This window comes from Myotis brandtii, unplaced genomic scaffold (genome assembly GCF_000412655.1).
Source record: "Myotis brandtii unplaced genomic scaffold, ASM41265v1 scaffold123, whole genome shotgun sequence".
Classification (NCBI taxonomy): Eukaryota; Metazoa; Chordata; class Mammalia; order Chiroptera; family Vespertilionidae; genus Myotis; species Myotis brandtii.
This window is the reverse complement of record NW_005354291.1, coordinates 13,368,462-13,395,477: the sequence shown is the minus strand read 5'-3', so window position 1 is coordinate 13,395,477 and position 27,016 is coordinate 13,368,462. Positions and strand designations below refer to the sequence as shown.

The 27,016-nt window shown below is 37.5% G+C and overlaps 1 protein-coding gene across 1 annotated transcript in view; it reads left to right on the top strand.

The window, feature by feature from the left end:
• Window positions 1–27,016, top strand: part of MAP3K5 (mitogen-activated protein kinase kinase kinase 5) — a 170,038-nt gene that overhangs the window by 62,873 nt on the left and 80,149 nt on the right. Inside the window, exons 4-8 of the mRNA XM_005859126.2 lie at window positions 3,141–3,164; window positions 8,788–8,981; window positions 9,970–10,138; window positions 11,628–11,734; window positions 13,257–13,427. Coding sequence (XP_005859188.1) covers window positions 3,141–3,164; window positions 8,788–8,981; window positions 9,970–10,138; window positions 11,628–11,734; window positions 13,257–13,427 — 665 coding nt within the window. The remainder of the gene's footprint in view (window positions 1–3,140; window positions 3,165–8,787; window positions 8,982–9,969; window positions 10,139–11,627; window positions 11,735–13,256; window positions 13,428–27,016) is intronic.

Genomic DNA, 27,016 nt, shown 5'->3' with positions numbered 1-27,016 from the left:
AGGGGGGGTAGGGGGGGGTGGGGGACCCCCCCCCCCCGAGTGCACAAATTTTTGTGCACCAGGCCTCTAGTTTTATAATAATAGTTTGTTCAGAGACCTGTGCATGTACATGTGTGTGCATGTGGGCTTGATTGTGTGCACACAATAGCTGCTTGTGAAGCACCTGTGAGAAAAACCTCTTTCAACCTTCCCCCACAATGTCTCTCATCTGTCTCTTGATTTCCACTCCCCTGGCATCACCATTGCCCAAGGCCTTATTGTGAGGCCCCTGGACTTTTGCAATAGTTTCCTAAATACATTTCCCCTCCAATACTAATACAACCACCTAGTTAATATTTTTAAAACTTTAACAACGTTTACCTTTTATTTGTCTTTCTTGGGTAATACATTCACCTGGATAATACATTTAAAAATTTTAAAGTGCAAAAGAATGTGTGGTATAGGGGAAAGTCACTCTCCTTCCTTGTCCTTCAGCCAGCCAGCTCCCCTCTTCAATGGAAACATTTGTTTGTTATTAGTTTCTTGACTTCCTTCCATAGATATTTTATGATTGTACACCTTAGAATTTTCTTTTTCTCCCTTTTATACATAAATAGGAGCATAGAGTAAAAATCATTCTAGCCCTGACCAGTGTGCTCAATGGTTAGAGCGTGGACCTGTGCACCAAAAGGTTGTGGGTGTGATTCCCGGTCAAGGACACCTACCTAGGTTGTAGGCTTGTGTGAGAGGCAACCAGTTAATGTCTCTCTCTCACATCAATGTTTCTCCCTCCTTTCTTTCCGACTCCCCCCTCTCCCCCCTCCCTCCCTTCCACTCTCTCTAAAAATCAATGAAAGAAATATCCTTGGGTGAGGATTAAAAGAAACCACCATTCTGTACTTTGGGCTTTCTTCACTTAGCAGTATATCTTGGAGATCTTTCCATATCACTACATAAAGAACTTCCTCATTCTTTGTTTGGCTGCATTGAAGTTCATTGTATGGCGATATCATAGTTGATTCAACCAGTTTCTAGTTGATAGACATTTATTTTGTTCCCAACCTTTGCAGTTAGAGAAGTATTCCCTGTGTGTTGAAACTTCATTATGTATATGGCTCAGCTTAAAAAACACTTTGATTGCCCAATGCCCACAGAACAGAGTACTATATTTTGGCATTCAAAATCCTCTTCAATGACTTTCTAATCTTATTATTTGTACTTTCCAAAATGAACTGTCTGCTTTAGCTTAATAATTACATTTAAGACCTTTTTCAAATACTTCTTTAATTTTCTCTTCTGTACTTCCCCAAATGAACTGTCTTCTTTAGTCAGTGATAATATTTGTTCTTCCCTACATGGGCCTTTGCTGTTCTTAGTCCTCTAGCTTGGATCCTCACCTCCCAGCCTTGCCTCAGGAAGTTGTGTCTGTTCTTGTTGGCTCATCTTGAGTTCCACCCTCTCTGCTGATCTTCTCAATTCTTAGTAACATCTTCTTTCTTTTAGAAACCCCAGTCCTTGATGTATATGCTCTTTTGACTTAGCACAGTGATGGCGAACCTATGACACGCGTGTCAGAGGTGACACGCGAACTCATTTTTTTGGTTGATTTTTCTTTGTTAAATGGCATTTAAATATATAAAATAAGTATCAAAAATATAAATCTTTGTTTTACTATGGTTGCAAATATCAAAAAATTTCTGTATGTGACACGGCACCAGAGTTAAGTTAGGGTTTTTGAAAATGCTGACACGCCGAGCTCAAAAGGTTCACCATCACTGAGCATGTGTGTGCACACATGCATGTGCATCTAGGCTTATGATATTTCTTTTTAAATGTGTACATGTCCTTTTTATCAGCAAGATTGTGAAGTATTGAAGGTATTTTAGTTATATGTATTTTATGGCTCTCAAAATTACCCAGCACAATTCCTTTCTCTATAGATTTTTGTTTACTTATCTGTTATCCTTAAACATTCAAAAGTCTTACATCCTGCTGTAAGCCAAAGTCCTCATTGGTTTCCCTTGCCATGTTGATCCTGGGATTAAGAATGATGGCTGGTCCCCTGAGTTTTGTATGGCTCTTCTCTCACCTGCTACAGCTGGCTTCTCTTCTTTTTTTTTTAAAAAAAATATTTTTTTTATTGATTTCAAAGAGGAAGGGAGAGGGAGAGAGAGATAGAAACATCAATGATGAGATAGAATCATTGACCGGCTGCCTCCTGCATGTCCCCTACTGGGGATTGAACCCACAACCCGGGCACGTGCCCTTGACCAGAATCGAACCTGGGACCCTTCAGTCCACAGGCCGATGCTCTATCCACTGAGCCAAACCAGCTAGAGCCTGGCGCCTCTTCTTAGCCACCCTTGAGGCTTCACAAATGTCTTATATATTTCCTGTTTCCATGACAACATGCATACCTCCTTTTCCAATAAACTGTTCTATTTCTTTTTTTCTAAATTATGATTCTTGACCCTCAGTGAAGCCTTTATACCATAGGGTTTTCTAGATTCTCCTCCATGTTTTCAGTCACTTTAACATCTAGGAATAATAATGATGATAGTTAGCTTTATCAAGAGCTTTCTATGCACCAGGCATGTTATTTGCCTGATCTCATTCCTCACAACCTAAAAGACAGGGATACTGCCCGTAACATGTTTATTGCATTCTGTTTCTTGTTGAATAATACATGGTCATATTTATGACTATTTATTGACAGATGGCCTTATTATCTATGTGTGGATTGGCCCATTTTGATAAGTGGCCAATGCCCTTTATTTCCAGCTGCCCTGGAGGCAGCATGCTGCTTGGTCTCCTCCCAGGGCACGAGTGAGGTTGTACTTATTTAGGGAAAACAAACTCATTTTAACAGTTTCCAAAAAGATCATGACTGGTAAAATAATTCTACATGCACATATTCTGCCAAAATGATTTTTAGATTATTCAGTTTTGGGATTTTACATATTGGTGCTGTTTTTTTGTGCCCTCCCGACTCCGCTCTATCAGATTGTAAACTTCTCAGATGCAAAGACTTATTCTACACTCCCTGAAATCTCTAATTGCTAATAAAATTATTAATACAAAATTTCCCATAAAGTATGGTTCAGTTAATTAATTGAATTAATTAGTTTTGTATTGACTTCTTTACTTTTTTTTCCCCCCAGGAAATCATTTGCCAGAAGAATACTGTGAGTATTTTACTTAACTCTTCTAGAAACTTTATCTTTTCTTTTCCATCAGCTAATTTATTATCTTCATCTCCACAAAATTTTAACTTCCATCTCTTTAGAGTTTCTGATATATCCATATAAATATGATTATTTTATCTAAATATTCCTGCCCTGACCGGTTTGGCTCAGTGGATAGAGCGTCGGCCTGCGGACTGAAGGGTCCCAGGTTCGATTCCGGTCAAGGGCATGTACCTGGGTTGCGGGCACATCCCCAGTAGGGGGTGTGCAGGAGGCAGCTGATCGATGTTTCTCTCTCATCGGTGTTTCTAACTCTCTATCCCTCTCCCTTCCTCTCTGTAAAAAATCAATAAAATATATATTTAAAAAAAATATTCCTTTATAGTAAGATTGCATTTATAATATTGGGAGGTGATACTGATACCTGCTTTTTTAAAGTACATAATTACATTTTTGAAAATATTTGCAAAGTATATCCAATTTTGTGGAATTATAAATGACACTAAAGCAGCATATATATACACACAGATACACACATGTGTATGCATGTATGTATGTATATCTACATATATATAATATAAGCTATATATACAAATTATAGATATACATATACACATAAATACATACACATATAGAGATATATTTATATATGCATAATTCTATCTAATGTATCATCTATTTATCAATAGAGATTGATTTAAGTTAAGTCTTGTATCTGTTTTTGAGATAACACTACAAAATTCCTACCCTCCACACAGAATTAAATAAAAGTTAAACAGTGATAGAAATAAATTTTAAAAATGTTTAAATGCCTGAAGAAAAAGAACATACAGGTGAGTCACCTGTTATACCAATGGTTGTATTTTTCATTTTGGAAAGTAAGTCAGTGTTTGAAAACTTTAAAGAATGTATCTCTGCAACTTAGAGTAGAAATAATATACTACAAATATCTGCATGATTCAGTTTAAGATGATAACATTAAAAGTACAGCTTTTCCTTAGATCAGAAATGTAAAAGCTTATTTTACCAGGTCAGAGACTCATTGCAGCATAAATAATGTTGCCTCTGCATTCAACAGGAAATGAACAATTATTGCTTCATGCATCAATTCAGTGTAACAGATTTCATTAAACAAATATTGATTGAGCATGTACCATGTGCAAAGCTTCGGGCTGGTGCCACAGGGATTCACAAAGGAGTTTGAAAGTGACAACCACCATATTTCATAGCTGTTCTGTGAGACAACAAATGAGAAGTGCCAGAGTCTACTTAGGGGATAAAGTCAGTAAACAAATAAGCAAGCAAACCAATTAGAAAATTAACATAAGGCGACATGCTAAAGAGTGGGTGACCTTTACATCAAGTGGTCATGGGAGGTCTTTCAGAGGAGGTAGCAAGTGCTACCTGAGCCCTGCATGGTAGGTTTGGATGTGTGGAGAAGCAGGTTTATAAGAAGATCAAAGACTGCACATGATGACCAAGTTGCCATTGATTTGAGTAAGCTTCTGTTTAGGTGCTGGCTGTCCTTATCCAAAGTGGAGTATTTTGAGCATATATTTCAATATGTTTGAATGCTGAGAGCATTTCTTCCCAGAAACTTAATTCATTTGCCACACACGCTTATGTTCATTTTTATGTTTTTTTTAATTAAATACAGAATTGGCGTTATTTTAATTAAAACAGTGAAGATAATTAGAATAAGACTAGATTTTGAGCTGTGGGTTTTTATAGCCATGGAAACAAGCATGGGCCCAGGGGATTGGCATTGCTATTTTATGACCATGCCTTAGTGTTTTGAAATTTAAGGAAATATGGTCTTTCTCCTTTTAAAAGCAGTTTAAATATTGTAGAATTAGTATCTTCTTAATAAAAGGCATTTTTTTTGCACCTGAGATATCTGTTCTTAATCACACAGTGGTTGGTTTGTGTATTTTTTTAATCCTCACCTTTTATTGATTTGAGAGAGAGAGAGAGAGAGAGAGAGAGAGAGAGAGAGAAAGAGAGAGAGAGAGAAACATTGATTGGTTGGGTTACCTCCTGTATGTGCCCTGATCGAGGATCATAGCTGCAACCTAGGTATGTACCCTGACTGGGAATCGAACCTGTAATCCTTTGTTGTACGGGACAGTGCTCCAACCAACTGAGCCACCTGGCCAGGGCACACAGTAGTTGTTGTTATTTTGTTTTGGATTATTAGTGACTTCAGACTCTGGGGTTGGTAACAATCTTGTAAACAGAAATTGCAGTAATAATATTTCTAAGTTGTATGCGAGCCCACTTGGGAAATAAATGTTTCCATATTATTTTGAAAAAGTGCTTTCCTCCGCAGTTTATATATTTTTTAAAAAAACACAACATCCCACAACCAACCCCCACACTTTTTCCCCACTGCACCCTTCGTAATATGCCTATGCCTCCTGCGCCTTCTCAGCCTCTCCTGTTTTTAACATCAACAATGGGAAATTGAAAAAAGATTTTATTGCTTCAGAAACATAGGCAATAAAGTGCAGTGAGGCCAAGAACTTAGAAAAACCTTAGCATGCAGGGTACTGTGAACACGAATTCTGAAGTCTTATTTTTTGGGTTTTGAAGAAGACAATTTCAGGAATCGATTTTTCTCTGCTGTTTGCATGACTCTCATTTGTCTTTCTTTGCCCCTACACTGCTCAACACACACCCAGACATCTGATAGTCATTCTCTCCCAGAATTCGTTTTGCACAGATGTATTATTCCCCAATGCCCAGTATTGCAACAACAGTGTGTTAGATTTCATGTCTTATACACAAATGCACGTGGTATTAAGGCTCCTGAGGATACAGAACTTGATCCATCAGCAGAAGAATAATATTCTGAAACTCTAATATCACTTTTCTAGTTCATTGTCTTCCCATCTTTTTTCCCCCTACTTTTGTGACTTAGAAGATTCAGAGCATTTTCTGTGGTGATTTTGGTATAGTGCTTATCTAACACAGAAGCATCTGATTCTGTTGCTCTTTTATAACCTATTCATAGTTTAAGCTTTGGAAGCTTTGGAAAGCAGCCTCTTACTGTACGTGCCTTTCCTTTCTGCCTGGGCAGTGGCTTGGCTAAAAGGATTACATTGGTGGACATGCTATGGAATCTTGGCAACATTTTAAAGCAGGATATGTGGATTTCCCCTCTTTCTGACTAGTCTTCCAATTATTGTTGCACGAAGGAGAGCTTGAGCAAGGAACACCTTTGTGTTCTTGGTTTAAAAATCAAACGTCAACCTCTGGAAGTTCTTCTCATACTTTAAATGGAAGCCAGGTTTCTGCTTCATTACCTTACATACATGCAGTGCCTCAAAGAATAAAATGTTCATAAATAATTAAGCCTGGCCACTAGGGCATTTGGCACTTCTTGTCTGTTTGCTATGTGACAGTAACTTGGCTCATGCAGGGTTCACGGAAGGTGACCTGAGGCAAAGTGTTGGTGTGCCAGCATGTAAAGGACACTGGGGAGGGTGCCCAGCCCCCTAGTGATAATGGCAAACCCTCTGGAGAAAGAGTCCCTGGCTGGCGTCCCAAACACAGCACAGACCAGCTGTGACCTCTCAAAGCCTTACCGGTTTCCTCACCTGGAAAACGGAGACAGTAGCAGCTTCTTCAGTGGTGTGAACTACGACCGTTCATTCCCTGGCACATGCAAGTGGGAAATAAATGTTTGTTCTCATTAGTTTATTCCTGAGGGTCAGAGCAGTGATGTTTTGTTCTCTGTAATGCTGATGTGGCTGGGAACTCCCTGTGCTCCCTGGAATAGTGTTAAATAGAGTTTTCCACATTCTCATTCTAATGTTCAGTCCTTTCCTTTTAGAGGTCTCTCCCGGGTTTGTATTTTTGCTTGAAACTCTTTTATGTTCCAATCATGTATTTCTAACTTTCTTTTGGATATTTTATCTTTGGGTATCCTGCTCCCCTGAAATCCTAACCTCTCTAAAAGTGAACATTTCACCCTTCCAAATCAAACCTCAGCTTCTTTAAAATATATAGAGAGAGACTTCAGAGAGGAAGGGAGAGGGAAAGAGAGATAGAAGCATCAATGATGAGAGGTAATTATTGATCAGCTGCCTCCTCCATGCCCCACACTGGGGATTGAGCCTGCAACCTGGGCATGTGCACTGACTGGGAATCAAACCATGACCTCCTGGTTCATAGGTCGATGTTCAACTACTGAGCCACGCCGGTTGGGCCAAACCTCAGCTTCTTGACCTTCTTCCCATATACTAACTGGAAGTCAGGTTCTGTTTGATTAATTGCCTGATATATAACAAGTACTCATAAATACTTAAGTCTGGTTCTGCTTTCTGAGTTCTTACTTACTGTGGAGTCGCCTTTGACTCCTTCTTCCCCTCTCTCAATCTCTGTAACCAGTTGGCAGGTCTAGATGATTCTTTCTTTTTGACATTGAGGGCATGTGTCCATTGCTACTGCTGCCAGTCTGGTCATGCTTTGTAGCTTCCTACCTAATTTTCTGCCCAGCCTGTCAGAATGCACTGCCTTGATGGTGTTTTCTTTCCTGCTCTGAATCCTCCATGATTCTCCCTGCCCAGCATACGTAATTTAAAATCCGCAGCTTTGCCTTCACTCCCCTTCCCTGAGCCCTAAGCTCTGGTCAGACTTGCTTATCACCCAGGGGTGCCCAGTGTGACTTTGCCTTTCCTCTTCCCAGCTCCGCTTTTGTTTGCACTAGTGTTCCCTCACTTGGCGCCATCAGGAACAGACAGGAGATTAGGATGAGTGAGTGGAGGAGAGCGGCATGGGCTCGGTTAGAGAGGCAGAATTTGGATAGTCAGGCCTTTGTACTACAGTGATATGTTTTCTCTTCATCTCAGGAGCACGGGAGAGGGCTTTAAACAGCTGAGGGAAGTGATCTGATATGGGCTGTAAAAGGATCACTTTGACGGTTGGGTAGGCAATAGCTTGAGGGCAGGAGTGGAAGCAGGGAGACTGGTTCAGGCCGGTATGTTAGTGGCACTGATGGTCTGTAGTGCTGGTGAGAAGATGGAGGGGAATGGACAAACGTGAGAGATATTTTAGAGGTAGAATAGATAGGATTTTGATAGGATGTGGGAGTTAAAGGATGGAAGCATCAAGGATAACTTCTACATCTCTAGTTTTAGTAACTGGGAGACTAATGGAGCCATGACTGAGACACAGCGACCTGGAGGGGAGTAGCTTAGTTCGGTCACATTAGCAGCCTTTAAATGTTAGTTCTTATTATTTCCCTGAATTTGCGTTGTATCTCTCTGATTACATTTTAAGTTCCCTGAAGGCAGAAGGCCGTGTTTTAAATTACACTGTTTTTCCTACAACATATATCATATGCCTCAGCCCTGAGAGATGGTGAATATTTAAATTGATTGATAGAAACTGTGCCATACTGTTTTTTGAATCATCTATAAGTCCTCATTACTTGAAGTAAGCAATTAAAGAAATTGGAGGAAATTTCCATTTTCGTAGGTCATAAATAAAAAATGAGGCTTTTGTCTTTCCTGTCACATTCAGAATTATTATTTAAAATGCTCACTTAAGTAAGGCTTGGGGTTACGCTAGTGTGGAGTCTACAGGCTGGCTCACCACCTCCTGGTGCCTCCCTCCACAGATGTGCACTGGGAATTACACGTTCGTCCCGTACATGGTGACTCCACACAACAAGGTCTACTGCTGTGACTGTAGCTTCATGAAGGGGTTGTCAGAGCTCATGCAGTCCAACTTCGAGCTGCTTCTAGGACCCATCTGCTTACCTCTTGTGGATCGTTTCATTCAACTTCTGAACGTGGCACAAGCTGGCTCCAGGTAAGTTTAATAAATGAAGTGTTAGTCTACTTATTTGTGCATCTGATGAGATGTTTCTTAGATATAGTACACAGCAGCCAAGAAGCAGGAAAACTGTATAATGTCCTCTAAGTCAGTGGTTCTCAACCTTCTGGCCCTTTAAATACAGTTCCTCATGTTATGACCCAACCATAAAATTATTTTCGTTGCTACTTCATAACTGTAATGTTGCTACTGTTATGAATCTTAATGTAAATATCTGATATGCAGGACGGTCTTAGGTGACCCCTGTGAAAGGGTCGTTCAACCGCCAAAGGGGTCACGACCCACAGGTTGAGAACCACTGCTCTAAGTGAATAAAATAGATGCCCCATAGTCTACATGTTGCATTTTATTCACTTATTCACAGACTAACTTGAAATCAGAAATATAAAGGACTGCTGTTTATACTGATAGTAGAGCTAAAAATAAATTTAAAGTTCAGAAACATTATCCTAGTAAATGTCCAGGGACTTTTATTTTAAGAGCAAGAACTCTGCAAAAATTGCTGAGAGCATTATTATATTTTATTTAAATATAATATTATATGGTTTCTTATTTATTTTTATTTAAGGGTCATTTATATTGTTAAATGATGATGCTGAGTCAGAAAGTAAACGTAATATTATGTTCAAATCATAGGCACACCTTAATTTATTTAGAATATACTCAAAACCATAAAATTAAAAATAAAGTTTGGGCATTTTAAATGGTTCATTACAAGTTCTTGGGAAATTCATTAACATAGGATATCTACCTTTACTTCTTCCTGAAGCAAGGCAGAGTGTCAATAGAAATATAGGACTTCCAGATTTCTTAATAATGCTACTTATATGAGGTGTTCATTCTGTGCATCTTAATTAATTGAAAGCTACCAATGATGCAAATGCCATTCTTTTCCATATGAAATTATTACTTTTCATTGAAATTTTTTCTAGTATTAACTCTTTGAAATGTGTTTTTCCATCAGCCAGTATTTCCGGGAATCTATACTCAATGATATCAGGAAAGCTCGTAATTTATACAGTGGCAAAGAACTGGCAGCTGAATTGGCAAGAATTCGGCAGCGATTAGATAATATTGAAGTCTTGACAGCAGATATTGTCATAAATCTGTTACTTTCCTACAGAGATATACAGGTAAGAAGATGCTTAAAATCTTTTTCATGTAGTACTAGTATATTGGAAATATATGGGAGTATTAACATCAAATTTCAGTTAACTATGCCATTCATGTAATTTTTTATTGACTCTTGTATGCTTTCTGTCCAAGATTTTATGATGAACGAGATAGATTCATATGACTAACAGTTAGTGATTGTGAAAGACTTGTATTATAAAGGTCTTTTTCCTCCAGAGGGACTTAAAGACAAATCTGCAAGCATAGATAACCCAGGGACAATCTGTTCTATTATGTTAGCCTCAGGTACACCTGCCAGTCAATAAGTAAAAGCTTTGTTTTGGCAAATAGCCAAAATTTTGAGAGTTTTTTTAGACATATCTTCATTGAAATTATGTTGCTTGAAATTGATAGCCAGAAGGAAGAAATATGCAATTAATTATAAAAATAACTTTAAAATATTTTTAATTTTTTAATTACTGTTGACATATAATATGTTTTAGCTATACCACATAATGATCAGACATTTTGATAACTTACAATGTGATCACCCCACATAGTTATCACAATATTGTTCACTATGTTCCCTATGCTGTACTTTTACATCCCTGTAAAAAGAACTTTTAAAATATAGAATATAAAACACACCCACATTCCCTACTATTTTATTGACATGTCTTGGAATTGTAAAAATATGGTAAATAGAATGAAACTTTCTCTGAGTTGGGGATTTGCGATTAGATTTTTACAGTAAAATTTAAGTGAGTTCTGGTTTCTTATTTTCAGTCTTTCAAGCCTGAGTTAAGAACAGCAGAGATTCATCCATGTGGAGAAGTGTGGCACTTAGGATCCTATGACTAGAGTAGCTTATTCATGTTGAAATGAAGTTGTTTTGCCCTAACCAGTTTGGCTCAGTGGATAGAGCGTCGGCCTGCGGACTGAAGGGTCCCAGGTTCGATTCCAGTCAAGGGCATGTACCTTGGTTGCGGGCACATCCCCAGTAGGAGGTGTGCAGGAGGCAGCTGATCGATGTTTCTAACTCTCTATCCCTCTCCCTTCCTCTCTGTAAAAATCAGTAAAATATGTTTTTAAAAAAAGAAAGAAATGAAGTTGTTTTGTTGATGATGACAGAAGTTCAATCAGTTGTTCCATGTTCTTGATATTTTGGAAATTATTTTTCTGAAAGTAATTGATAGGACACTGCATGCCAGGAATCTGGCCCCATGGAGAGGTACAACCGTATTAAGTCAGTATAGCATTATCATGCTAGATGGTTTATTGTTTTGCTGGTTAGATGTGGTAACTGTATTTCTAATGTTTTAATCTATATAATCAAAACCCTTATTTTTTTAAAGCTTCTTGGTTGTAGCTTTTTCAAAGTATTCCTTGGATTTTAGTTCTGTTTTTAATGCCCTACTCAGATTAAGATATCTGGTTGTCAAAAAGCATATCATTGTCAGAACTTTCTCCTACTGGTTTAATTCTATGCTGTTCTTCTCCTGTTTAAAGGAATATGACTCTATTGTGAAGCTGGTAGAGACTTTAGAAAAGCTGCCAACCTTTGATTTGGCCTCCCATCATCATGTGAAGTTTCATTATGCATTTGCACTGAATAGGTAAGAAGAAAAAGTTCCTGTTCACAATGTGCTAACATATTATTTTTTAACCTGTATATTCTTTATAGGGTATATTTTTTTGCTTTAGCCCTGCAGCCACTCCCTATTAGAATGCAATATTAATATTTCCACTTCAACCATGTAAAATATAGGAAGCATGAATTTTTATTATTTTATGATTTTTTTAGTAATAAAAAATTTGCAATCTTTTAATAATAAAATCCTTAAAATTCTGTGAAAGGTTGTATTTGCTATTTACATGTTTTTAGAATTTTTTTAAATTACATGAATATGATATTATCTTTAAGCAAATATATTCAATACCAAGTGGTTATTCATGCAAAAATTGACTAAAATAGGCCCGCTGGCATGGCTCAGTGGTTGAGTGGCGACCTATGAACCAGGAGGTCATGGTTCGATTCTCGCTCAGGGCATGTGCTTGAGTTGCAGGCTTGATCCCCAATGTAGGGCATGCACGCAGCAGCCAATCAATGATTCTCTCTCATCTTTGATGTTTCTATCTCTCTTCCTCTCCCTTCCTCTCTGAAATCAATAAAAATATATTTTTTTTAAAAAATTGACTAAAATAGGTTTAAGGGTAGTTATGTCTAGGTGAACATATTCTGAACCAGATAATATTTTCACTAGGACTGCTCTGAACACACCTAATTATAATCATAGATCATGTGTCCATGAATCTTCTAGGTCTAGGACTAATACTGCTGCTTCTAGTCCTGCCTCTCTCCCTTCTGTCCCCATCATGGCACACAACATACATACTTGCTGTTTTAGAATGAGCTACACAAAGCAGCTTTTTAAATAATTGATTGGTCACACATAGAAATCAGGCAATCCTTGGGTTAAAGTTGACTTGTTGGTATTGTCTGTGAATTACTTTGCTCAGTGTTTTGGAGCAAAAGCCATTAAAACCTAAAGTCAGGGTTTTGTCCCTGTTTGGATTAGTTGATTCTGCTCCATTTGGGGCCACAAACTGCATTCCTAATCTCACTTCACCAGCTTGAACCTGCATATAGACTGCAGGGAAATTGGAAGGACTATGGATAGGTAAGAACAAACCATCACCGTTATCAGAAAAGCAATTCAAGAGAGATCCTTGTTAGACCCAGGAGACAAGCAGTAGGATTAAAAAACAGAAAGGGTTGGGACAGAGGCTTACAGAGGACTCTCAAAGTCTAATTGTTTTTATTCTGCCTAGTGTGAATCAATATATTAGAATTTTAAAAAGATAATTGCCCTACCTGGTTTGACTCAGTGGGTAGAGTGTTGGCCTGCGGACTGAAGGGTCCCAGGTTCGATTCTGGTCAAGGGCACATGCCTGGGTTGTGGGCTCAATCCCCAGTGTGAGGCGTGCAAGAGGCAGTCAATCAATGATTCTCTTTCATCATCAATGTTTCTATCTCTCCCTCTCCCTTCCTCTCTGGAATCAATAAAAATATATTTTTAAAAAGATAATTGACCTAATCTGTATTGAAACAAGGATGTTTTTCTCCCCCTACCTTAGGAGAAATCTCCCTGGAGATAGAGCAAAAGCTCTTGATATTATGATTCCCCTGGTGCAAAGTGAAGGGCAAGTAGCTTCAGATATGTATTGCCTAGTTGGTCGAATCTACAAAGACATATTTTTGGACTCTAATTTCATGGACACTGAAAGTAGAGACAATGGAGCTTTTTGGTGAGTACAGAGGATAAGATGCTTGACAAATGTATGACATAAAAAAATGTTTGCAAATTGAAGAGTTAAATTACTATTATTATCATTTAGATTATGTGTTATGAAATGAACCTTAGAATTTATAGCTTTAGTAAACAAGTTTGATGAAATTCATTTAATATGGCAGAGTAAATTGGGGTACATTAGATGAAAAGATATTTTTAATATAATTTTAAAAAGATATTTTATATATAATATGACAGAAATATAATTTTGTGGAAAATTTATAAAGGTTTATTAAAGACATGAAAGAAGAGCTGAATGAATGGGAAAATATACCATGTTTGTGGATGAGAAGACTTGATACTTTAAAGATGTAATTATCCTCAGCAGGCTTTTTATGTAATTTGACAAATTTATTCTAAAATTTATTTGAAAAATAAAAGACCAAAAATAGGCAAAGCAATTTTGGAGAACAACATGGAGGGACTTACTCTGTCAGATAACAAAACTTACTATATAGATGTAATAGTAAAGACTACTGGAAAAGATGGATATTGTGGGTGAAAATATGAAGAATTATCAGAGATATATGTAAACTAGAAAAGAACCAAAGGAAAATTTTAGAACTAAAGTCAAAATTTCATCAGATGGGATCAATAGCAGGTAGGACACAATATAAGAGGATAAATAAATTTGAAAATGAATTATTGGAAAGCATTCAGATTCAAGCAGAGGAAAGAAAATAATTGAGAAGGAAATTAAATATCAGTGCTCTGTGGAATAGCATTGAGCAGTGTAACATACTGTTGATTGGAGTCTGAAGAGAGAAGAGAAGTGATATAGCAGAAAATTTTTTTCAAAAATTAATGGCCAAATATTATCCAAATCTGACAAAACAAACAAAACAGCCTACAGATCTAGGAAACTGGGCAAAATCCAAGCAGGATAAATTCAAGGAAAAGCATCCTTCATCACATCATAGTAGAATTGCTGAGAAAATCAAAGAAAATATCATAAATACAACTTAGGTAAAAAGATACATTGTATACAGGGGAAAGAGTGCCTCCTGACTACTCATCAGAAGGAAACCAAAAGACAATGGAATAGCATCTTTAAAGTGCTTAAAGAAAAAAAACAGTCAACCAAGAATTCTATATCCAGCGATAATGCTTTCAAAAATGAGGTGAAATAAAGACTTTTCTAAATTAAAAAGCAACCACTGAGATAATTTGTTGCCAGCAGACCTTTACTACAAGAAATGTTTAAAGGAAAGTCTTTAGATTGAAGGGAAGTGATACCAGATGGCAAGTTGGATATATAGGTAGAGCACTGGAAATGGTAAATATATGAATAAAAATAGAAATATCAACAAAGTGAAAAAATAAACCTCAGATAGGGAGCAATGCATGTTACCAATATAGAATCTATATAAATAACTTCTAAAATATTTAATAAAAAAAGTTATAAATGGGCATAGGCTATGAACAGGCCATACACAAAAGCAGAATCACAAATGGCCAATAAACATTTTTAAAACATATAAAAAATATGCTTTACCTGCAATCTAAAACAATGATATACCATTTTATACTGTTTATCCTATATAATAAAGAGCTAATATGCAAATGGTTGTCACACCCTCAAGCCATCACAACGTCGAGGCTCAGACACTCAACACTGGGGAGAGAGGAATGGGGACCAGCCAGGCTGCGGCCTCCCTACAGTCCCGGGCGCCAGCTGCTGCACCTGCACCTGTGGCCTGGGAGAGGGACAAGTCACCCACCCCGCGGTCCTGGGCACTAGCGCCTACGGCTGCAGCCTGGGAGAGGGACAAACTGTCTGCTCTGCAGTCCTGGGTGCCTGCAGCTGGCCCGGGTGAAGCTGGCCTGGGTCCTGGGTGCCTGCAGCCAGCCAGAGGGAGGGAAGCCCGGGTCCTGGGTGCCTGCAACCAGCTGGAGGAGGGAATCCTGAATTCACTGACCATGAAGATCAGGCCTTTAAAGATTACCTCTGCATTTCATTATCACTACCATATCAAAGCATTTATATTGGCACAATACTTCAAATATAAGGTTCTAATCCTTCTACAATTAAGAATTTTCTTAAATTGTAAATCTTCCGGCAATGGACTGCATAGTAACATTCCTCTTTTGTAAGAAGAAAATTTGTTAAGAGAAAATGTAAAACTCTCTGGGTTGTAGTAAAAATTTATTATATGAATGTAAATGTCCAAACCAAAGCTTTCCACAAGGATCTAAGAAAATCCTGTCCCTAAATTGTCCTCCCTGATTATAATCCATTATCCTAATTTCAACTCCCCATTAAACTGCTGAAATGATAAAAGACTTTAAAAGTTAAGATTTCTGTTTCATAACTTTAAAAATTTTATGGCTATAATGGAGGAACTCCTGAAGTATGTCAACCTCCTTTAATATACTCTTTAATCAGGGGATATTTTAGGAATGCTTTAGGAATATTAAGAAGTACAAAAGAATAATATAAGAAACACCCTCACATACCCATCAGTCAGCCTAAAAAGTAAAATGTCTTAAATATTCTTGCAGCTGCATGTAAATCACTCCATGATCCTTTTCTACTTTGTCCCCCCTGGTAACTAATATACTGAACTGGGAATTTAGGATGTGAATTCATGCATATACACTTTTCTTAGATGTGTATGATTGTTTTCAAAGTTTCTATAAATGATATTGTACTCTATGTATCCTTCTATTTGCTTATTTTGCTCAACATAATATATATATGTATATATATATATATACATATATATAATATGTTGAGCAAAATAAGCAAATAGAAGGATACATAGAGTACAATATCATTTATAGAAACTTTGAAAACAATCATACACATCTAAGAAAAGTGTATATGCATGAATTCACATCCTAAATTCCCAGTTCAGTATATTAGTTACCAGTGGGGACGGAGTAGAAAAGGATCATGGAGTGATTTATATGCAGCTGCAAGAATATTTAAGACATTTTACTTTTTAGGCTGACTGATGGGTATGTGAGGGTGTTTCTTATATTATTCTTTTGTACTTCTTAATATTCCTAAAGGATTCCTAAAATATCCCCTGATTAAAGAGTATATTAAAGGAGGTTGACATACTTCAGGAGTTCCTCCATTATAGCCATAAAATTTTTAAAGTTATGAAACAGAAATCTTAACTTTTAAAGTCTTTTATCATTTCAGCAGTTTAATGGGGAGTTGAAATTAGGATAATGGATTATAATCAGGGAGGACAATTTAGGGACAGGATTTTCTTAGATCCTTGTGGAAAGCTTTGGTTTGGACATTTACATTCATATAATAAATTTTTACTACAACCCAGAGAGTTTTACATTTTCTCTTAACAAATTTTCTTCTTACAAAAGAGGAATGTTACTATGCAGTCCATTGCCGGAAGATTTACAATTAAAGAAAATTCTTAATTGTAGGAGGATTAGAACCTTATATTTGAAGTATTGTGCCAATATAAATGCTTTGATATGGTAGTGATAATGAAATGCAGAGGTAATCTTTAAAGGCCTGATCTTCATGGTCAGTGAATTTAAATGGAAAACATCTCTTATGAAGTTAGTGAGCATAGTGCACAGGAATAAAATAGAAGTGTTTCCCCATTTGAAAACCAAACAATTTATACTACAGAGAGCTTTCAAGGTCACATAAAGTTTAGGTAAGGAACAATTTTTTCTGGTTGTACTTTTGTTTTAGCTTTCGATACTTCCAGATTCTGGCTCCTTTTTTATGGTTCCCATTCAGCTTAGGAACATTAACGGTCTCTCAAAGGAGCTCTGTGTTCAAGGTTTTCAGGTCAAATTGAAGATGTCAGATTTCTATTTCATTTTAAGGTATCCACTAATTTTCTAGGAAGAACAGGGAAGACTGTTAGAACTCAAAGCCTTTTAATGGGAGGGTCCTTAGGAGTTGCTCTTTATTGACCTTGTGTGTGTCACTCACTGATTTATTAAGTAACATAAGAATGTCACTTTTACTGTAGATTACTTATCTATAACCTGCCACTATTGTCATTATATGCTTTTGCCCTAATGGTTGCTAAGAAGGGTTCCCTCCGTTTTAGCATGGGTGTTTTTTTCCACGCCCTCTCACTGTACAGCTACTTCGGTGTTTCTTAGTGTTTTGATCCAACTCCTGCAGTACTGCAAACCCACTCATGCGTTTTGGTGTGTTGGCCTTGTCCCCAAGCTCCATTTCTTTTAGGGCTGAGAAGTAAAAGCACCTTGTCAGGGTGCTGACACAAAGGGTATCATTGAGGTTATTAGGCTTCCGGGCCATATTTACCCTAGATACCACATTTCCTGAGTCATGGGTTCCGAAGGGATGTTTCAACTGACCTTTTTTGAGCCTCTGGGTTTCCACTTGTCAAATCCTGATGCTGGGATAAGGAGTGGGATGTCATGGCGGACTCTTCCCACTGACACTCTCCATGGCCTGACTCATTTTCTGTTGGCTTGAACAGACAGCAGTCTACTGATCACAGAAAGTTTAAAGATAAGATCTTCAACGTAGTAGAAAAACAGTCCCAAGCAGTTGTGATTTCAATGACTCATAGAGTCCTTCTGGCAGTTCCCCTTTCTAACATCATTACAGAGTTCAATGTCCCTCCTACATTGGAGGGAGAACGTCTTACACGCTGAGCATTGTGTTTGGTACAAGTACTGTGCCAAGGCACCCTTTACTTCTAGGTGACCCTCTAATGCAGGTCTGGGGCTCAGAATGCAAAAATAGAAAATTAAGAAAAATGTTTATAGCTTAGATATTTAAAGTTTGCAGACTTGTAATATGTTAGAACAAACTTTCATTGTTGAGTCTTATCTAGAAGAGATGGTGAGTTGTGCAAAAATAGAAAATACGAAAAAAGTTTATGGTTTACATTTTCTGAAGTTTGCCTGGATGGAGGTGAATGGTTTGAATGAACACATCCTGCTGATATAAGTATAAAAAAATAGTGCTCTAACATTTGATGTTTTTCATTGTCACTTCCTTAGTTAATTTTGTTCACTGAAGCTCTCTTGTGGGTGTCTAAAATAAGTTAAGTTCTGAAAAATGCCTTTTTGATCTCTGGATAAACCGAGGTTAGCTTTCAGTTACTAAAAGATTGTAGCTTTTTATCATAGCTGTTCACTATACAGTTAAATATATAAGCTAAAGAAAGCAGCAGTGGTGCCTGTCATAAGTCTTACTAGAGAATATTGTGGGCTGGTATGGAATAAAGAGCAAGAGAAGAGAGTGAACCTGGGAGGATATTCAACTTTCGAAGTATGAAATATTGTGACCCAAGAGCCTAGATTTACACCCTAAAAAAAGGCCACGGAGTTTCTGAAGTGGCAGATTTAACCGGAATGACCAAAGGAAATATTATGGACCATGATTTGGAGGGTCATGGAGAGTTCATTGCCAAGATTATGTTCACAATTTTTTAACCTAATCTAAAAACGAAATAACTATGAAATAGTTATGCTGAGTTTCCATGCAGTGGGACTCACTCAGACCATTCTGTTATATTGAAGGCTTAGGCAAAGCAGACATTTTTCTTCCCATTTTACATCTGAGGCAATTGAAACGCAAAGAACTTAAGTGAATTTCTTGATGTCCTGTAACTAATAAAATTTCAAATCTAGCCCAGCCTATGTGACTCAGTGATTTAATGTCGTTCCATTCCTAGTCAGGGCACATACCTGAGTTTTGGGCTCGACCCCCAGTAGGGGGTGTGCAGGAGGCAACTGATCAGTGATTCTCTCTTATCATTGATATTTCTATCTCTCCCTTCCTCTCTGAAATCAATAAAAAAAAACTTATATTTTTTAAATTTAAAATCTAGGTGTGTGTTTTTTCAGATCCAGTGTTGTTTTTATTACATTTCAGAAACAGGTATTTCCAGGAATGCCTATACCATTTTATTGAAGAGGCATGAACTTTTGGGAAACTGACAGGAGATAAAAATTCATTCAGTATAAACTAAAGCAAATTATTTAACCTTTAGGAAATTCTGATTAAACAATAACAACAAATATATATATTTTATTGATTTTTGATTGAGTGGAAGGGAGAGGGAGAGAGAGAGAAACATCTATGTGAGAGAGGAACATTGAATCGAGCCCGAAACCTGGGCATGTGCCTTGACCGGGAACCGAATTGGTGACCTTTTTGGTGCATGGGACAGTGCTCAACCAACTGAGCCACACTGCCAGGGCAGAAATTCTCTGTTTTTTCTTAAATTTAAAAAATAAGAATAATACTTACCTAGATGAGTTAGAATGTACTTAGCATCCTATAAGTAGCAGAATACTTACTCAAATGAATTTAAATAAGAAAGAAATAGATCTTTCAAAACGTGAAGTTCAGAAATAGGGCGTGGTCTGGCGTGGGTTGAGTCAGCAGCGTAAAAAGCTAGGCCAGGTCTTTTCCATCATTAGTGCTGAAGAGGCCTATAGCCATTTCAGGCATAAATCCAATTTAGCTACAGCAAGGTCTGGAGATGCAAGGAAGACACCCTTTTCTGTATTTTTGTCTTAGGGCTGAGGAAACACGTTCATAAAAACCTACGCCATACTGGAAATATCAGGGGGAGCACTTTGTAAAGTATATTATTGTCTAACCACTGTACTGTACACCTAAAACTAATATAAGATAATATTGAATATAAATTGTAATTGAAAAATAAAATTAAGACATAGGAGAAAGGAACCCTACACCAGACTGTCTTTACATTTCTTTATGCTTCTAGTATTTCATCATCAGCCCAATACTACACAGATCATGGGCAAGATTATTACAACTGGTTTAGATGATCACTTTAGGAGGAATGAATGGTCTGCTGTGAGGATTAAATAAAGCAATATATGGTAGGTAAAGTCCTAGAATAGTAGGCACTTGGTGTTATATCCTTAGTATATAATATGTGAAAATGTTTTGCATTTCTTTATATATTGTTATATTTATCCCTGTTCAAAATGGACATTAATGAGATTAAAATTCCCTTTTCCTAAAACATTCCTAAGAGTTTTCTTTCTCTCTCTGGAGAAAGAAAAACATTGTAGCTGATGGAAAAGTTATGGAGTCTCTGTATACTTTTTATATAGGCTTTGTTTGAATTTCATATGCCAGGGCTGTCATGGGTCATGAGGGATAGGCAGAGATTGGACTCATATTTGGTTTTAGAGATGATGATATTCTCATTCTTAAGGGGGTGATATTCTCATTCTTAAGTCATTTTCAGAAGTTTGAAAGCAAAATAGGTGTCCGTACTGTATTAGCATAACCATGTCTCTCCTGTTGTAATGCCAAAAATAGATCTATAGGCAGGAAATTAAAAGCATTAAGGTTTTTTGGTTTTTTAGCATTAATGTGTTCATTTTTCCATAGTAACTTGAGACAGCTTTGCCTTATCAACTAATTTTCTTTTACGTCAGTGACAGTGCTGTTCAAACAGTAGTGTGTGCCAATAACACTTCAGTTTTTATATTATTCATGGGGGTGGCTTTACTTTGGAAGAGTTATATAACAAACCAATCAACCTACAAATAAAGATCTATGTCTAATTTCCATTTGCCAGATTAGTCCTTTATTCTTTTTATTGGCTTTAAGATATCTTCCTCTGTGTTATCTCTATTTCCACTACCCTCTATACCCCCCAGAGTTTTATCTCATCCTTTTTCCATTGACATCATTTTTTGTTTAGTTTTTTATTGTGTCTATGAGGTGAGTTTCCCATTTTTGGATTTTTATTTTTAGAACACAAAGCCTGAAGAGTCCTTAGTGACTCAGCATGACTCCCAGCTCATTGGTGTGCAGGCGTAGATGGCTCCTAAAGGGCCAGCAATTCTAGGATGACCTGGAGACTTGGGTAAAACACACCGTACGCCCATGGTTGCTTTGTAAACAAGGACCCTGCTACATTGATACCTTGACCTTGATTTAATACTGCATTCAGCGGATAATAGATTGGATGAAGCTCTGTTACAGCATGATCAAGTTGAAATGCAGGAATGATAATATTTAATATGTCATTGTGGAGGTTTCCTAATTGTGGCTAACAAGTATTGAACACCTAGAGAGAGCAGCTAAAGCTTGATTTATGTAACATAGTTGTCAGAGGGATGACTGAGAGAATTAGAAGTTTTCCAGGATTATGCTGAAAAAGGAGAATATGGAAACCTGGCTGAACATCATATCAGTTGGGAGCTTTTCACAATACTATGTTCATTATCCCTGGAGATTCTGCTTAGTGAGTCCATTTTATTGAACAGTTAACCATAATTGATAATATGACTATTCCTTTTTATTGAGTGTTTAGATTGCCCCATAGTTTTGTTGTTAAACAAACAACAAAACTCCCTACATCTTTACTGTTCTTCATATCCTTAAAGCTTTGATTAAGTTTAAGCCCCTGGCCCCACCTCTATCTCCTCTTCAGAGCATTCCCAGAAGTGTCTCCATCCATCTCCCCAATCTTCTTAAAACGTGGGTTTTGCATTTTAAGCTGAGAAAATTGGCAGTTATTGCAAGGATAAGTTTAGATTGATCATAAACATACAAAAACTATTCATTCTCAGGAGCAATCAAGTGTACGTTAAAACCCTGAGCTATGCTTTCTTATTGTGATCAGTTGGCAAAGATGAAAAGAGATGAGAATACTTTATTTTGGCATGGGTGCAATGGAAAAGTGGCTCTCCTATACTTCTCTTGGGAATATTAATTGGTAAAACCTTTCTCTAAAGCAATTTGGCATTGTGCATCAAGCGCTTTGAAATAATTCAGGTTCTTTAGTCCACTTAATATCCTTTGGAAGCCATCCTAAAGAAATAGCACATACAGAAACAAAGATAGGTATACAACAGTGTTCACTACAGTGAATTTTATGATAACAAAAAATTAGAAGAAACCTAAATGTCCAAATGAAGGATAACATCCCCATGTGATGGAATGACATTCATTCAGATTTGGAGGGGTTTGGTGATAAAAGTACAGGGTGAGACAAAAGTAGGTTTTAGTTGTGAGAATATGAAACAGTTTATTCTTGTATTATTACTTAGTAACTAGGGACCCAGTGCATGAACTTGTGCACCTTAAAAGGAACTGTGGGCCACGAGGCTGTGGTGGGCACAGGGGCGGGTCTCAGTCCATCCTCATGCCCCCACCAGGCCCCTCCCACTGCAGCTCCCCACCCCCCGTCTACCTGCAGCCCCGCTCCCGCCGGCACCCACACGCTGATGGCACTGGCCACACTCGCACCCACTGATGGCACAGAGCGATTGGGGCCAGTGCCAGCAGCAAGTGCAAGCAGCAGCTGCTGCCCCGATTGCCCCTCAGGAGCAGGGGGAGGTGGAGAAGCCCTCAGGGGCGATTGGGACCAACGCTGGGTGCCAGCAGCGGGTGCGAGTGGGTGGTTCCAGCGCTGGCAGCGGGTGCAAGTGAGGCTGGTGCCAGAAGCAGGTGTGAGTGGGGAGGTGGAGAAGCCCTCAGGGGCGATTGGGACCAATGCTGGGTGCCAGCAGCGGGTGTGAGCGCTTGGCGGGACTGTGGGGCACAGGAGCAAAGAATTTTCAGTAACCACCAGAGGCTCACCCTGATGACAGTGACTGGCACCCCGCCTTGATCTGGTGCCTCCACTCACCTGCTCCACCATCCCACTGTGGCCAATGCCCGTCATGTTCCACACGTGCCCCCTGGTGGTCAGTGCATGTCATAACGGCCGATTGTTCAGTTGTTCTGCCATTTGGGCTATTTGCATATTAGGGTTATATAGAGAGAGATTATTGTATTACTTTCCATGTGAACAACTGTAAACCTGCTTTCACCTTTACCCTGTACACATGGCATAAAACTTACATTTTAGCCATTTTTAATCATGCAATTAATTCAGTGACATTAAGTACATTTGCATTGCTGTGCTACCATAATCACTTTCCATATAAAACTTTCCTCCTCTTGCATAACTCAAACTCTATACCTGTTTAACAATTTCCTATTCTTTCTCCCCTTACCCCAACCCCTGGCAACCACCATCCTATTTTCTGTCTTTATGAATTTGACTACCCTAGTAATATAAGTGGAATCTTACGGTATTTGTCTTTTGGGTATGTGACTGGCTTATTTTACTTATCATGATGTTCTCTTGAGTTCATCCATGCTGTAGCATGTGTCAAATTTTTTCTTTTTAAAGCTGAATAATTGTATGTATACACCACATTTTGTTTATCTATTCATCGATCGATGGACATTTGGGTTGTTTCCACATTTTGGCTATTGTGAATAATGCTGCTATTGAACATTGATGCAAAAATATCTGTTTGAGTTGTCTGCTTTCAATTCTTTTGGATATATACCCAGAAGGAAATTGTGGTTTTAAAAATCTTTAATATATCAAAGTTTAAAAGATTATAAAGAGCATGATTCTCTTTTTTGGGGGAGGGAAGTATCCACATAATAAAAGGACTGGAAAAACATAGTTAAAAACAATTTGGGGCTATTTATTTTCTTTCTGACTTTTCTATTGTAAGGAATATATACAAATACATAGTTTGAATTAAATAGAGGGCCCTACCATTTTCAGATGAATGAACAAAGTAATCTGGCAATAGCTTTTCTCTAATGCTGTACTGCTTTACCTCTGGGTTATGAAAATGATAATTTCAGAAATATCCCTAGAGATGTAAAGCACCATGAAATTCAGTTTAATTACTTGTATGTCTCTCAGAAAGAATCACAGCTGTTATATCACAGAGAGGGGAAATGACAGCTAAATAGAAAGAACTTGACTTGAGCTTAGTTTCTTCTTTGATAGCAAGTACATGTTCTTTAGGTAGAAATAACCAGCTCAGGAATATTTCCTTTATTCTTGACTTTGTTGAACGTCTCAGTGCAGATGCCAGAAGTGAACTAAGGCTTTCTTCTAAAGACATCACTCCATAATCAAGTACTTAGAGCTAGCTTGCAATCCGCTGGCAGATGCAGTGCTAATGCAGCAACCCTTGAACACAATCTATTGCTTTGAAAGCTTAACGAGAAGTTTTCATCTTTTTAATCTAATAATGAGTTGAAGAATACAGATTACTTATCTTCTTTCTACAAGTATTTAGTACCAAAATAGAAAAAATCAACAGTGGTGGAAATGCATGTGTGCAGTTACTCAAAGCCACTGGACTTCTCTTAAGATGTGAATGTCTGGTTCCATCCTTAAGATTTGCTTTCTTCATGAAGTCTTCTTTCATTTAGCTTCACTCACATATAAGCATTTTATTTATCTTTATAGATAGGTCTAAAATATTAACCATTTTTAGAGATTTCTTTATGTAGGACTAACTAACATGTTGTTCATGTTCATTTATCCTCTTGCTAGTTAAAAACCTTGACATTTTCGACGACATAAAATTTCTTATTTGGTGCATTTTTATGGGCACATTCAGCAGTCTTGCCATATCATTCTTTTGCAAATGCTAGTCTTCAGTCTAATAAGATCGATCGAATATATTTTGTGACAAACACCATTCTTTGCAAGAATTCATTGATATCTATTTCTGTTGTAGAGTACAAACTTTATCCTTAATATGAAAACAGTTCTCTACTTTTATTTTTTATTATCTTTCCTTTTTCACCCAACTCCCTTTTACTAAAAAAAAGAAAAAAGTAATGAAAAAGGACTTCAAAAAATTGTTTTAAATATATTTTATTGATTTTTTACAGAGAGGAAGGGAGAGGGATAGAGAGTTAGAAACATCCATGAGAGAGAAACATCCATCAGCTGCCTCCTGCACACCCGCTACTGGGGATGTGCCCGCAACCAAGGTACATGCCCTTGACTGGAATCGAACCTGGGACTCTTCAGTCCACAGGCCAATGCTCTAGCCACTGAGCCAAACTGGTCAGGGCCAAAAAAAATTTTTTAACACATACCAATGGGTAAGCAAAGTGATACAGAGAAGAGGGCTCAGGCCTTGGAATCCAGCAGAACTAGGTAAAGTTCCTGCCTGACCACTTATAAATTACATGGCTTAATATTTCCATGCTTCAGTTTCCTGATCAGTAAACCTGAGAAAATCCTCCTTATCTTAAAGAGTTGTCAGATTTAGAAATATTAAGCCTGATGGGTCAAGTATAATGCCTTATACCTCGGAAGTGCTTAGTAATCTGAGCCAGCTAAAATTGTTTCTTTTTACCATTTGGTGTTAATCCCAGCTTTTCGAATGTTATCTGTGCTATATTATATTTTTTGTTAGAGAGACACTGTTCCCCTTTGTAGGAAGAGTATATATTGCCACCCCCTGGCACCAGGTTTGGTGTGTGTCTTGATTGATTATCAGCAGAAGTTTAAGAGCCCTGTTGTGGTTGTGCTATGTATACTTTTCCTTGGCTAATTCCCAGAGAAAGCTGCTCCTTCAAGCTAGATCCCAGAGGGAAACCAGTGTGGAGTGGAGCGAAACCAATAATGTAGGAACATGGCGTGAATAGCATTTCAAGCCACGGGGTTTGCTGTCATATAATACTGTGGCACACTTACCCAAAAATGCATCATCTTCAGCCACAATGGATGGTTTCAGTATTTTAACAGCTATATGTATTTTTTTTATCAAGTTTGAATCTTTAAAAAAAGTAATGGAATGATAAAATATATATGGAAAATCAGCACCAAGGAACCAGAGAATACAAATATGCCAATAATAAGGATCAGCATGCTTGGTATAATTGAGCTTCAAGCTTTTTAGTAGTTGTATGAAAAAAAGATCATATACCAATTCTTCAAAGGAAACAGAACTCTCCCTGGCAATAAATGAAAGGGCCCTACGTAGGCACAAGGAAATACACTGTCAATATTTTATAAAGTGGTGAATTCCAAAAATGTTAAAATGTAATGCACTGAAGGTGATATGCAATTCACTCATTTAATTCAGTCTGTAGCTTTTTGATCATATGGTTTTTATCAAGGTCAGGATTTAGACTACTGAAAGAAGTGAATAGATTACTTTTATCTTCTACATACTGCTGTGTTTATCACTTGTCTCAGCCCAGTTCTTGGTGAGAAGTAGATGCATCTTCCCTTCATTCAGCAAGTATTTTGTAATCACCTACAATGTGTCAGGCAGTCTGATGATTCAGTTACTAGAGATTCAATGCTCAATATTACTGACAAGTTCCTTGCTCTCATGGGGCTTACATTCTATTGGAGAAGATAGATAACAAAAATCTCAGGTTGTTATAAATTCTGTAATAAATAAGAACTATTTAGAGTGTTCATTTTTCCCCGTGTGTTATGCTAATATGTGATTGTCAAGAATTTTTTTTATTTCACTTAAATTGCCACATTTATTGTCATAAAGTTGTTTTGAATATCCTTTTACTTCTTTTTAAATGCCAGTAGGACCTTCAATTTGTATTTTCTCTCTTTTCCTCTCCTCTCACTCCTCTCTCTCAGTCTGCTGCCTATGAGTTTATTAATTTTACTAATTTTCTTGTAGAACTAACTTTTGCCCATGCTGATAACCTTTGGTGCACATCTGTTTTCTATTTCATTGATTTCTGCTCTGTATTATGTCCTTCTTTCCATTCTGTTTGAAGCTAATATATAT